Genomic DNA, 14,951 nt, shown 5'->3' on the forward strand with positions numbered 1-14,951 from the left:
TCTTCTCTTCTTCCTGATCAGCCAGGGTAAATAGACATTTCTCACATTTATCAATCTCCCAAAGTGTTTGGTGTTGCTGATCTTCCTTTTTTTCCTGAAACCAATAGTATAACAAAATACCATAGACTGGGTAGCTTATAAACAGTAGAAAATGATTTCTTACAGTTCTGGAGTCTGCAGAGTCCAAGGTCAAAGTGCTGTCAAATTTGCTGTGTGGTAAGGAACCTTCCTGGATCATAGATGTGTTCTTTTTCTCTGTGTCCTCACATGGCAGAAGGGGTGGAGGGGCTTTCTGGGCTGTGTTGTGTAAGAACACTAATCCCATTCATGAGGGCTTGGCTCTCATGATTTCACTACCTCGAAAAATCCGCCCTTGTGATTAGGTTTCAGCAGATGAACTTTTGGGAACACAAACATTCAGACCACAGCAGATGGTTTTGTTTTTTATCCCTCTGCTTGCTTTGGGTTTAATTCTCTCATTTTATTTTATTTTTTATTTATTTATTTATTTATTTATTTATTTATTTCCATTTTCTTAGGGGAGAAGTCAGGGTTATTGATTTGAGACTCTTATAATATTGATATTTAGTGCTAAAAATGTGTATTTAAGTGCAGTTGTTGCTGCATTCTACAAACCCCGATATGTTATTTTTTCATTTTTATTCAGTTCAAAATATTTTCTTTTTTCATAGTCTCCTTGAACCAGGGTTTTTTATACGTGTGTTTCTTAGTTTTCATGTATTTGAGTATTTCTTAGCATTATTTTTGTTATTGGTTTCTAATATCATTGATTTGTGGTCAGGATATGTACTTTGTATGACTTACATTCTTTTTACTTAATCTTTTTAATGAGATTTATTGTATGGCCTAAAACATTGTCTGTTTTGGTAAGTGTTCCATAGGTACTTGAAAGGCATGCTGTTTTTTAAGTCTGCTCTATTCTTGCTAATTTTCTGCCTCCTTGTTCTATCACTTCCTGAGTAAAGGGTATTGAAATCTCAGATTACTTAGAAATTGTCTATTTCCTTTTATAGTTCTATCTACTTTGGCCTCATGTATTTTGAATTTCTTATGTTATTAGGGGCATAAACATTTAGGATTATTATATCTTCTTGATTAACTGAAACTTTCATCATTATGACATGACCTTATTTATTGCTGGAAATTGTTTTGCTGTGAAATCTACTTTGATATTAATTGAACCATTTCTTCTCAGTAGTCTTCTGTCAAGTGTTAGCATGTATCTTTTTCTATTCTTGCGGCCGATTTGTCTCTTTACATTTAACATACATTTCTTATAGACAGCATGTAGTTGGGTATTGCTTTCTTATCGAGTCTGTCAGTCTGCATTTTAATTGAGGCTTGTGGACCAGTTTCATTTATAATGTGATACTCAATATAGTTAAGTTTGCCTGTCATTGTGCTGTTTGATTGCTGTCAGTCTTGCTGCTATTTGTTCCCCTTCTTTTTCTGCTTTCCTTTAGATTAATCAGCTATTTTCTATGATTTAATTTCGTATTTCTTTTTTGGTTTATTATATATAACTCTTTGTTTGCTATCTCAGTGATTTATTTAGGATTTATAGTATATAATTTTAACCTATCACAGTCTACCTTCAAGTAATGTTATACCACATCATAGATGGTATAAGAAAATGACAATGGTACACTTTATTTATTTATTTATTTTTGTTGTTGTTGTTGAGACGGAGTCTCGCTCTGTCGTCCAGGCTGGAGTGCAGTGGCCGGATCTCAGCTCACTGCAAGCTCCGCCTCCCGGGTTTACGCCATTCTCCTGCCTCAGCCTTCCGAGTAGCTGGGACTACAGGCACCCGCCACCTCGCCCGGGTAGTTTTTTTTGGTTTTTTTTTTTTTTTTTTTAGTAGAGACGGGGGTTTCACCGTGTTAGCCAGGATGGTCTCGATCTCCTGACCTCGTGATCCGCCCGTCTCAGCCTCCCAAAGTGCTGGGATTACAGGCTTGAGCCACCGTTTTATTTATTTTTTTTGTCCCAGACAGTTCCTTCCTGGATCTGTGGGAATATAGATTTTGCCAAGTTTAGAATGTTTTGGGCCAATTATTTTTCAAATTTCTTTTCTGTCTTTGTTGTTTTCTATTTGGAGATTTATATATTAGTTGCTTGAAGGTTTCTCATGGTTCATCACAACAAATTTATGATTGTGATCTGTGTTTATTTTCTATTGTAGTTTTTACCTCTGACATTGTAATTTGCATTTCTACAGGTGTGGTTTGATTTTTTTAAAAATACCTTTCATGCCTCCACTTACTGTCTCGAGCTTTATTTGGGGTACAGTGATTTACTTATAAACAGAATTCTTATTGTTCTTGCTTCTAGATTCTGGGTAATTTGCCACTCCTGAGGCAAGAGTTTTTGGATTATTTATCATCCTGTGAAGTATGAGTTTTTTGGGCCTGGCTCTTGGGTAATGGACCCTCTTCTGGGCACTTTGTGAACACCAGGCATGGTTTCTCCTAATCTTTTTCTATTGTGTCCCCCCACCACTCGCCACCCCTAGGTCTTGGGAAGTTGCCTAGCACACATCCATTTTTTTCATTATTCCACTAAATACTTTAGAGGGGACCTCTGCAGATCTCCAGGGTTTGTTTCCTCTGCTGCTTTATCCTCTCCAGTGTTCTGTCCTGTGATTTCTTTCTGCTTTTGTTTTACTACATTCTTAGCGTCACTGCCCCAGCTCAGGGAATCTATGTCAGATTTTCTCGCTTTATCATGGTCTGGGAGCTCTGGCAACAAAAGAAGCTCTATCAACAAAAAGGCCTACATTTGTTTCCTGTCTTTCAGTGATGACCATCTTCATTATCTGAAGTCCACTGTGTTGAAAATCATTGTTTAATATATTTTGTCTGGGCCGGGCGCGGTGGCTCAAGCCTGTAATCCCAGCACTTTGGGAGGCCGAGGCGGGCGGATCACGAGGTCAGGAGATCGAGACCATCCTGGCTAACACAATGAAACCCCGTCTCCACTAAAAAAATACCAAAAAATTAGCCGGGCGTGGTGGCGGCGCCTGTAGTCCCAGCTACTCGGGAGGCTGAGGCAGAAGAATGGCGGGAACCCGGGAGGCGGAGCTTGCAGTGAGCCGAGATTGCGCCACTGCACTCCAGCCTGGGTGACAGAGCGAGACTCTGCCTCAAAAAAAAAAAAAAAATATATATATATATATATATATATATATATATATTTTGTCTGTGTTGGTTGTTTCAGGTAAGGAGGAAAATCAGCACCCGTTGCTCCCTCTTGGCTGGAAGCAGATTGTAGCAGAACTCCAGCACATGCAGCAGACTAGCCAGAGTACTTTGCTTCCTCCTTTGCTCAGCTGCTTCCTTCTCTTTTTTTATTTCTCAGCGTAGCCTTCTCTTCCTCAGAGAAATATTCCCTGGGCCAAGTATAGGTCAGATTCTCTTACATGACTGAAAAACTATGTATTCTTATAGCATCTATCTGAATTTGTAATTGTCACTTTTTTTCTGTGTTCTTTACTACACTTTAAGCTAAACAAGATCAGACGTGTTGTCTGTTTTATCTGAAGAGCTTTTTAAAATATTTTCTACATTGCAAGCACTTAATAGATACATATCCATTCAGTGTATGAATCAGTGCCATGTTGAAATGCACAGTCCTTTATATTTAAAAACCTACTCATGTATTTTATCTCTATTTTGTTTTCTCCCGGTTACAGATTTTGTTAGCCTATTGAAAATCAAGAATGCAATAGCTGCATGTGAAAGATCAATAGAACATAAAAAATGTAACTGTGAACAACTTAAAGTAAAATTTCAAAAAATGAAAAATAAGATTAGCATGCTACAAAAGGAACTATCTGAAACAGACGAAACCAAATCACAGTTAGAGCATCAGAATCTTGAATGTAAACAAAAGCTCTGTAATTTCAGGTATCACATTCTAGTTTTAAAGAAATATTTGAACTATTTATACTAAAGATATGTAGGATAATTTTTGTAATAGCTGACTTACCTTCTAGGGTTTACTAGAGAAGAAAACTTAAAATTGTGGAATGTGAAATTTTTGGATAAAATATCACAAGTTCTTAATTGTGAATACTTCTCTAATAATTAATTGCATATTCCTTTAAATCATTATTTTAATGGCTATATAGAATTTTACCCTATGGAAATTTCATTATTTAATAAATTGAAATTGGGGGTTTTAATTTTTTGTATTAATGCTCTAAGAAACATCTTATATATCCATAGTTTTCTACATTTCTATTTCTTTGGATAAATTTTTCAAAATAGAGCTATCTGGTTAGAGTATAGGAGCTTTTTAAAAGAGATCTTTGATTAAATATTACTAAGTTGTTTTTAAGAAAGTTTATAATTTGAGTATGAAATGTATACTTTTCTCCACCCAGAGTAATTATTTTTAAAATTAACCAGTTTTATCGTTTTTTTTTGTTTGTTTGTTTTTTTCTTGTCCTTTTGAGACAGAGTCTTGCTCTGTCACCCAGGTTGGAGTGCAGCGGTGCAGCTCACTGCAACCTCTGCTTCCGGGTTCAAGTGATTCTTGTGCCTCAGCCTCCCAAGTAGCTGGGATTACAGGCACGCATCACCATGCCTTTCTAATTTTTTTTTTTTTTTTTTTTAAGTAGAGATGAGGTTTTGCCACTTTGACCAGACTGGTCTCAAACTCCTGACTGCAAGTTATCCCCTGGCTTTGGCCTCCCAAAGTTCTGGGATTACAGTGTGAGCAACCACGCCTGGCCCAGTTTTACTCTTAATATGCAGTGAATGAAAAGTAAAATGGAAAGTGATTACTGATTAGCTTAGTCAACATCTGTCTGTGCTACAGAGTTTAAATTAATTCAAACTTCTATGCGGAAGGCAGATATTATTCTTTATTGTTTAAATATTAGATCTTGTTTGAGAATGGATTTAAAAATTGCTTGTAAAAGATGGATTAGAGACTTAAATGTTAGACCTAATACCATAAAAACCCTAGAGGAAAACCTAGGTAGTACCATTCAGGACATAGGCATGGGCAAAGACTTCATGTCTAAAACACCAAAAGCAACGGCAGCAAAAGCCAAAATTGACAAATGGGATCTCATTAAACTAAAGAGCTTCTGCACAGCAAAAGAAACTACCATCAGAGTGAACAGGCAACCTACAGAATGGGAGAAAATTTTTGCAATCTACTCATCTGACAAAGGGCTAATATCCAGAACCTACAAAGAACTCAAACAAATTTACAAGAAAAAAACAAACAACCCCATCAAAAAGTGGGCAAAGGATATGAACAGACATTTCTCAAAAGAAGACATTCATACAACCAACAGACACATGAAAAAATGCTCATCATCACTGGCCATCAGAGAAATGCAAATCAAAACCACAATGAGATACCATCTCACACCAGTTAGAATGGCAATCATTAAAAAGTCAGGAAACAACAGGTGCTGGAGAGGATGTGGAGAAATAGGAACACTTTTACATTGTTGGTGGGATTGTAAAGTAGTTCAACCATTATGGAAAACAGTATGGCGATTCCTCAAGGATCTAGAACTAGATGTACCATATGACCCAGCCATCCCATTACTGGGTATATACCCAAAGGATTATAAATCATGCTGCTATAAAGACACATGCATACGTATGTTTATTGCGGCACTATTCAAATAGCAAAGACTTGGAATCAACCCAGATGTCCATCAGTGACAGACTGGATTAAGAAAATGTGGCACATATACACCATGGAATACTATGCAGCCATCAAAAAGGATGAGTTTTGTGTCCTTTGTAGGGACATGGATGCAGCTGGAAACCATCATTCTTAGCAAACTATCACAAGAACAGAAAACCAAACACCGCATGTTCTCACTCATAAGTGGGAACTGAACAATGAGATCACTTGGACTCGGGAAGGGGAACATCACACACCAGGGCCTATCATGGGGAGGGGGGAGGGGGGAGGGATTGCATTGGGAGTTATACCTGATGTAAATGACGAGTTGATGGGTGCTGATGAGTTGATGGGTGCAGCACACCAACATGGCACAAGTATACATATGTAACAAACCTGCACGTTATGCACATGTACCCTAGAACTTAAAGTATAATAATAATAAAAAATAAATAAAAGCGTAAAAAAAAAATTGCTTGTAAAATGCATACTAATCAACAGAATAAGTCAAAAGTGTTACCAGAAAAAGAAACATAAAACGTATGGGTAACATCTTAGATTCCTTAGCTTAGTCTTGGATTATTGTCATCTGGAGATATATGTTGCAAGAAGACATCTGAAGGTGCTATCTTACAATGTAAATCATGTTTAGGGACACTTGCAATATTTTATGAAGATGCAAATTTATTTCTAGTGAAGGTATCAACTTGTTTATTAAAAAAAAACTTTTTTTTAAATTAGCTAACTCTAAATGATTCATCCTGACTGAGGAGTAATTATTACTGTGTGAAGAAAAGGTAATTTTTAACTTGTAGCTTTACCTAATAATTTTCAACATCCTTTTCCATAATATTTACTAAAATTAATAATAACAGAAGCTAATCAATTAGCAGGATGTTCCTTACTACCTTTCAATTTATATATGTTCTTTGGAAGATATCGAAGTGAGATATTAACATGAAAACTAGAAAGAAAAAATATTCAAGAACATTGGCACATTATTAGGATAGTAAACCAGTATATGAGTGTTTTGTTTTTAAAGGATTTTAAGATAAGTATATTTAACTACAGCTGTATCTTACAAGAAGAAGAAGAAAAAAGAAGAAAGGCTGAAGAGTTGTATGAAAAAGATACAGAAGAGTTAAAAATAATGGAAGAGCAGTATAGGACACAAACTGAAGTGAAAAAACAACTTCAACTGACTCTCAAATCATTGGAAGTGGAACTGAAGACTGTAAGAAGTAACTCAAATGAGGTAAATTAATGTTTGGTAAAATTTTACATTTCTAATATTATTTTATTAATATGACTTAGAATATCCCTTTGACTTTATATATATGATGTAGTTCTAAAACAAACTACAAATTTTATTTCATCTTAAAAATAAATGAAACTTACAACTGCAATTATTTATTATAAATCTTGGCTTCAAAGTTATATTTTATTTCAGCTCAAAGACCTTTGGAAAACAATGATAACCCATAATATATACTTAGTGATATTTTGTTGATAAGTAATTTGTTCCTAGTGACATAGTTCAGTGTAGGTTTCCCTATTTCACATTAATTATGGTTTCAAACATTGTGAAAAGGAAATAAAAGTTATCATAATAGTATATGATCTCAGGATTTCCTAAGAAGAGCTTTATAAATTTTATCTTCTTTGGTGTTTTGAAAGAAAAGGTTTCTATTGTATTTGCATGTCTACCCCATGGAAGTAACTGTGATCTGGTGGAGGAGCACTAGAAGCAGAGTCAGAGGACCTAGGAAAAATCCAGGAACTTGCTTCTATTTTTGACCTTTCCTTGCAGAATTGTGATAACTAAATGAATTTATTGATGTATGCATACAAAAGTGCTTAGTACAATGCCCAGATCTGTCATTTATCAATACATGTCATTGTTAAAACTGACTCTAAAAATGTAAGAAAAGTAGAATTATCTATAAAATATTCACAGAAAAAAATAAACTTAAGGAATTTGGAAAATTTCATCTGTCCAGATATCTGCAGAGCTAAGGCTCTTACTATAGGGAAAGTAAAGGTTAGATGTTAGTGTGTAAACCCAGTTTCTAAATGTAATCATAGTTTTTAATCATTTATGTTTTTGGGTTTGTTGAAATTCAGTAAAAGCCTTTTTAAAAAAAAATTACGAGATTCTTAAGTAATTTCTAGTGGTTTCTTTTTTTTTTTTCTTTTATAGATCCATTGTCTTCAAATACATTTTTGAACTTTTGAGAATTTATGCTCTAAAAGGTTTGAGGTTTTGATTCAACTTTTTTTTTCCAGTTGGATATCCAGATGGCAACTCTTTCATTGTATAAATGTAACAGGTTATTACTTACTTGGTTTCAGAAGAAATCATAATATGTCATTTTATTGGGTGCTAGTTGAAAGTTTTCTTTGTTTTATTTAGAGTTCTCATACTCATGAAAAAGAAAGAGACCTGTGGCAGGAAAATCACTTGATGCGGGATGAAATTGCCAGACTCAGGCTGGAAATAGACACAATTAAATATCAGAACCAGGAAACAGAAAAGAAATATTTCAAGGATATTGAAATTATAAAGGAAAACAATGAAGACCTTGAAAAGACTCTAAAGCTGAATGAGGAAACATTAACAAAAACAATAACCCGTTACAGTAAAGAGCTTAGTGCTCTGATGGATGAGAATACAGTGCTCAATTTGGAGCTAGAGAAGGAAAAACAAAGCACACAAAGACTGAAAACAGAAATGGAATCATACCCTTGTAGACTGACTGCTGCCCTACATGATCACGATCAATGTCTGTCAGCAAAAAGAGACCGACAGCTTGCTTTCCAGAGCACAGTAAATGAATGGTGTCATTTACAAGAAAATATTAATTCTCACATTGAAATTCTTTCTCAGCAACTTTCTAAAATTGAGAGTACATCCAGTGGCCTGGAAACTGAGCTCCATTATGAAAGAGAGGCTGTCAAAGAAAAGACATTGGCTATAGAACACATGCAAGGAGTCCTAAGCCGAACACAGTGTCAACTGAAGGACATTGAGCACATGTACCAAAATGACCAACCTATTTTTGAAAAATACGTGAGAAAGCAGCAATCTATAGAGGATGGACTATTTCAACTACAAAGCCGAAATCTGTTGTATCAACAGCAGTGTAATGATGCTGACAAGAAAGCTGACAATCAGGAAAAAACAATAATTAATATCCAAGCCAAATGTGAAGATACTGTAGAAAAACTTCAAGCTGAGTGTAGAAAGCTAGAAGAGAACAATAAGGAGTTGATGAAGGAATGTACTCTTTTAAAAGAAAGACAATGCCAATATGAAAAAGAGAAAGAAGAAGGAGAAGTAAGTATCAAGAAAAATAAGTATTTTTCAAACTTTCTGAAGTAAAATTTAAAGTATATTTGGTTATGGCTAAACACTGAATCAAGTTGAATATCAAAATACATACATGATCAACAGTTCTGCTCTATCACCTTAGAAACATAACTTGTTTCCAGCAAATAAAAGTTAGAGCTAGGAGATGCTTTCCTTTGAGTAAAGACAATGTGACACTTAGGAAAATTTAAGCATTTCAGTTACAAAATATTAATATAGACTAACATTTATAATGTAGTCTTAGACTGCTGAAATAATTTTAATGTCTGTATGTTGCCACATTTCAGGATTATGATAAAGCAGATATAAAGAAATATGCATACCTAAAGTGTTATTTTGAAATTGATTCAATTAATTGGATTACTTTCACAGTTAATTCCACATTTCCCAGATGAACTAAAGTGTATTTCCTATTTTATAATTATTCTTCCTCAATAGCTTCTAATGTATCTTACTTGATATAATTTTATTTTTATTCATGTCAATTTGACTTAAATCTGAAAATAATTCAGTCTCAAATTATGTATTGATACAACCATTCCGTTCTTTAAAGACATCTTTCTTACATTATAATGTGGGGAAAATGTGGTAAATGTTAGCCAAACCATACTTGATTTAATCTTCCCACTGGCATTTATAACTTACTTTCAATTTTTCAGTCATAATATGGTCATAATTTTTATTTCAAGGCTCAATGACTCTCATTTGGATATAATGTTGTCCAGTACAAAGATAAGCTTAGCTGTCTGTGATTTTTTGGTTTCACATTGGATCCTCATTGTTAGACTAATGAGGGCTGGTAGGAATGGTGGGAGTAGGGAAGAGAGGCACAGCAGCTGAGGTCAGGGAGGGAAGTGGAAGCCAGGTTACCTAGAGCCTCTGAGGCCATTGGCATGTTACTTTTCTTCTGAGATGGAAATCTGTTGGAATGATTTGAGCTGGTGGCTGAATATGTGAGGAACTCTGAGGTTGGTTTGAGCTGCTTCTTATAAAAAAGAGAGAAAACATTGCACAGTGTAAAATTCACTACCACCAGTCCCACCCACATGCCTGTTTCTTTTTGAGACCTCAGAAGGTTTTTAAGCATTGCACATTCATCAGTGGACTGAATCTGTTGTATGAGTAACACAGCACCAGTTTGGCACAAAGATAACACCTTCTTTATCCTTAACTGGATTCAGAAGTAAATAGGAATGTGTACACATGAAGAAGAATCAATGTGTGTGGTGATATTTCTCAAAATGTATACGTTAGAGTTAAATACTATTAACAAAATTTAATAATAAGGTGATATGTAAAATCAATAACAAAAATAACATCTTACCAGGTAGTCATGAGACAGCTTCAGCGAGAAGTGGGGGATACCCTGAACAAACAGTCACTGTCAGAAGCTATGCTAGAGATTTCATCACAATGTCACCATAATTTAGAAGATGAGACACGAGATTCAAAAAAGAAATTAGACCAGCTGAGAAGTCAAGTATGTATGAAACTTAGCATATCAACAGTTACTCTGTAGCTGGTTAAATAATATCAAGTGTTTCAGGACACTAGTTTCAGTGGAGAGCTTTCTTTTGTATTTTCATTATAATTAATTTTGTTAAAATTTGATTATAATATACCCATTTCTCAATCTCTGCCATGTTTTATAATTACAAATATTTTTCTTAGTATTTCCCCTTATGAAAGTTGAGAATTACACATCATTTCTCACAGAAGATTAGAGAATTATTTTTTCTTTTTACAGTATATTTTTAGTGATTTTTTTCATTGCCACGTGGAGACAAGCCAGATTAATTCAGAGGATAATGTCTAATGGAATGTTTCAGAAAATTTTCTTTTTTTAATCTCTACTTTTCTGTGTGAATAAAGACTTGTGCGTACTTATTTCATGGTTTCTGGTTAACTTGTATGGAAAGGCCATTCTACAGAATAAATTAGTATTTTGATGAAAATCCTTACTCTGACTTTATATTGGGCTATAGTCATAGAACTATGGACAGTTAATATTTGCCAACATGTATGTGTCTACTTTCTCTTGTTTAAAAAAATAAAAACACAAAAATTTACAAATGGGGTTATAGGAGGTCAGCAAAGGGTAGGTTTGAGATGTTTGGGCGGGTCAAATGGGCATTTCGACAACATGGCTTCTCCTTCGGCATGTTCAATGGACTCTCTGCAGTTTAAGATGACACTTTTAAATAAATTGTCTCCTAATGATGACGTGAGCCCTGCCACTCAATAGGAGAATCAACGGAACCTGTAGGATCTTACCTGAAATTTATCTTGTCTATTTTAATTATTTTTCTGTTTATTTTAAAATTTTCTTGTGGTTTCCCTGGAAAGGAAAGATGATGCTTAGTTTTAAATGTTAAAAATGGGCCAGATGCCATGGGTCACACCTCTAATCCAAGCACTTTGGGAGGCTGAGGCGGGTGGATCACCTGAGGTCAGGAGTTTGAGACCATCCTGGCCAACATGGCGAAAATCCTGTCTCTACTTAAAAAAAAATACAAAAATTAGCCGGGCATGGTGGTGGCGCAAGCCTGTAGTCCCAGCTACTCGGGAGGCTGAGGCAGGAGAATCGCTTGAACCTGGTGGGTGGAGATTGCAGTGAGCCAAGATGGTGCCTGAGTGAGACTCCGTCCCCAAAAAAAAGTGCAAGTTTTCTTGATATAACAAAAGTAAATGGATATAGACAAAAAAGAAATGAAATTATAGTTGATATAGTGGTGTTTGGAATTGAAAAATATAAATGCTTACTATAAAGTAATTTCCTATATTTCCCTATTTTACCAATTTTGTAAATGTATTTGATAAAATATAAATTAAAAAAGAAAAACACTGTGTTTTAATCGTAGAGCATAGGTCAGTAAACTTTTCTGTAAAGGGCCAGGTAGTATTATTTGAGACTTTGTGAGCCATAAGATCCTTGTTGCAACAGCTCAACACTACAGTTACAGCACAAAAGTAGCCATAAACAATATGCAGACTGAAGGGGTGTGGCTGCGTTCCAGTAAAATTTAGTTAAAACAGGTAATAGGTCGATTTGTCCTAGATTATCATTTTTTAATAAAATAGATTGTGATAGTCTAAAACAGTATTTTATATATAACCATATTTTGTTCATTCATTCACCTATTGATGGGCATTTGGGTTATTTCCACACCTAAAGGTTGTTTTTAATTCTTTGTTTTAGTTGCAAGAAATGCAGGATCAACGCACAGGGACTCTAAGATGTGCTGAGGAGATGCCAGACCACGTGCAAAAGTACAATTTAAAGCAGCATACAAAATTTCTTGAGTATTTATAAAGCAAATGAGTAGTGTAGTATGAGAATTATATCAGTTAAGATAATAAGTATGTCTGTGTGAAGCCAAGGAAAAATTTCAGCTTTAAGCTATTTTGAAATGCATAAATTTTCTACATTATTTTTAATTTTACACATCATCCACAAAACAAAGGTAGAAAAATAACAGTTGCTCAATTTTCTACTTTTCAAATATCTCAGAATTTATGTAATTATTCCTTCAGATGTTTGTTCACAATTTATATGATTTTTTAAAAAATTATGTCTGACAATAATTATTTTAAAATATATATTTTAGGCTTAAAATAGAAAATGCCATGTTAAAAATTAGAATGAAAAAGCGAGCGAACAAAATTGAGCAGCTTCAGAAAGTTTTGGTAAGTTCAAGTTCGATAAGTCAATCTCTTATTTTCTGTCACACTGAAAAGGAATTTTATTTTTCTCATAGGACAGATTGAATATCCCTTGTCCAAAATGTTTGGGAGGACCAAAAGTGGATTTTTTCAGATTTTGGAATATTTGTATACACCTAATGAAATACCTTAGGGATGGTACCGAAGTGTAAATGCAAAATACATTTATGTTTCATATACACCTTATGCACATAGCCTGAAGATATTTTCTTTCTTTTTTTTTTTTTTTGCCCGGGGTGGGGGTGCAGTGGGGCACAGATTCTTGATCTGTCGCCCAGACTGGAGTGAAATGGTACGATCTCAACTCACTGCAACCACCGCCTCCCAGGTTGAAGCAATCCTCCTGCCCCAGCCTCCCAAGTAACTGGGACTACAGGTGCGTGCAGCCACAGCAGGCTAATTTCTGTATTTTTAGTGGAGACAGTTTCACCATGTTGGCCAGGCTCGTCTCGAACTCCTGACCTCAGGTGATCCACTCGCCTCAGCTTCCCAAAGTGCTGGGATTACAGGCATGAGCCATCACATCTGGCCTGTACAATGTTTTACAAAAATGTTTTGCATGTAACAAAGTTTTAACTTGTGTTTCCATCACAGCCTGTCACATGAGGTCAGGTGTGGACCTTTCCGGTTGTGGTATCATGCATGTGCTCGAAAAGTTTCAGATTGTAGAGCATTTTGGATTTCAGATTTTCAAGTTAGGAATGATCAACCCAGATTAGAGATGCTCCTTGACTTACAAAAGGGCTACATGATAATGTCTCCTGTTTAACTTAAACATTATTAATAATATTTGACTTTTTCAGATGCAGCAGGTGTGCAAGAAAACATAACTACAGAAGTAGACAAAGGTATGTTGCCAAAAATTATGAATTAAATTTAAATCATGGATTTCTGAAGTAAATGTAAATAGTGAATGGGTTGCTTGGTTAACAAATACCACATTAAATACTTATACACATTACTGAAAGATGTGACAACATAAACATTCATAATGAAAAGTATACTGAGGCCTCATTAGTTTATCATCTTCCATAGCTTTTAAAAAAATCTTAAGAAGTCTGTGTGTATCCCTTTTTTTCCCTGGCTCTACACTTGTTCCATCTCTGTGGAACTGTCAGCTTGCACACTGCAACTGTTCTCAGAAAACAAAGGTATCATCAGCTTCTCAAAGTTATGGTAGCGATTTAAGGCCAAGAGATGCGAGACTCATGTATCAAGCAATTACAGTTCATAAGCAGTCACTTGACCAGTCATATTAGAGAGAGAGAGAGAGAGAGAGTGTGAGAGTGTGTGCGTGTGTGTGTGTGTGCGCGCGCGCACGCGCGCGCGCGCATTTTATGTATACCTGGTTTCTGGACTCTGTTCTGTTCTATTGATCTCTTTATCTTTATGCCAAAATCACACTGTTACAATTTTTGTAGCTTTGTAATAATTCTTCAAACTGGGTTGTATTTTCCTCTAAATTTATTCTTTTTTTTTTTCAGAGTTATTGTGCATTTCTGTGTCATCTACATGCCATGCGAGTCTTAAAACCAATTGTCAATTTCTACAAAATACCTGCTTGGATTTGGGCTGTGATTACATTACGTCATGAGAAAGTATGAACATCTTAACAATGTTGAGTCTCTCAACCCGTGAATAAGGTATTTTCTTAGATCTTCTTTGATTTTTCTCAACAATACTTTTTAGTTATCATTGTACAGATATTTTGCATAGTGTGTCAGATATATTCCCAAGAATTTTATTTTAATGCTATTATAAATAGTATTATTTTTAAAATTTCAATTCCTAGCAGTTTATTTCTAACATATAGAATTATAATTGATTTTTGTATATTGATCATGTATCCTGCAATGTGGCAAAACTCACTGGTGTCAGTAACGTTATAATTGATTTCACTTGGTTTTCCACATAGATGATTATGTCTGCAAATAAAGACCGTTTTACGTATTTCTTTTCAGTCTAGATGCTTTTTATTTTCCTCCATTTCTTTCTTCCTCCCTTCCTCCCTTTCTTCCTTCCTTCCTTCCTTTCTTCCTTCTCCCAACTCCCTTTTAAAAAGTGGTTACAGTGGCTCAAATCTGCAGTACAGTGTTGAATAGAAGTGGTAGGAGCTGACATGCCTGTCTTATTCTCGATCTTAGGGGAAAGCATTCAGTCTTTCATCATTACATAGGATGTT

The 14,951-nt window shown here is 35.1% G+C and overlaps 1 protein-coding gene across 3 annotated transcripts in view; it reads left to right on the plus strand.

Annotated features, from left to right (window-relative positions):
* The window catches only part of ANKRD62 (ankyrin repeat domain 62), a 106,908-nt gene extending 92,189 nt beyond the window's left edge, over positions 1 to 14,719 (plus strand). For 2 of the 3 annotated variants that reach the window (XM_077975336.1, XM_077975337.1), the window contains 8 exons: positions 3,716 to 3,929; positions 6,748 to 6,931; positions 8,090 to 9,013; positions 10,374 to 10,526; positions 12,246 to 12,316; positions 12,655 to 12,733; positions 13,573 to 13,617; positions 14,254 to 14,719. In XM_077975336.1, the coding sequence (XP_077831462.1) occupies positions 3,716 to 3,929; positions 6,748 to 6,931; positions 8,090 to 9,013; positions 10,374 to 10,526; positions 12,246 to 12,316; positions 12,655 to 12,733; positions 13,573 to 13,599 (1,652 nt within the window). In that variant the 3' untranslated portion in view covers positions 13,600 to 13,617; positions 14,254 to 14,719. Of the gene's footprint in view, positions 1 to 3,715; positions 3,930 to 6,747; positions 6,932 to 8,089; positions 9,014 to 10,373; positions 12,220 to 12,245; positions 12,317 to 12,654; positions 12,734 to 13,572; positions 13,618 to 14,253 lie in introns of those variants that run through there. The other variant, XM_077975338.1, reaches the window with a different exon arrangement.
* The last annotated feature ends 232 nt before the right edge of the window (positions 14,720 to 14,951 follow it).

This window comes from Macaca mulatta, chromosome 18 (assembly GCF_049350105.2).
Source record: "Macaca mulatta isolate MMU2019108-1 chromosome 18, T2T-MMU8v2.0, whole genome shotgun sequence".
In the NCBI taxonomy this organism is placed as follows: Eukaryota; Metazoa; Chordata; class Mammalia; order Primates; family Cercopithecidae; genus Macaca; species Macaca mulatta.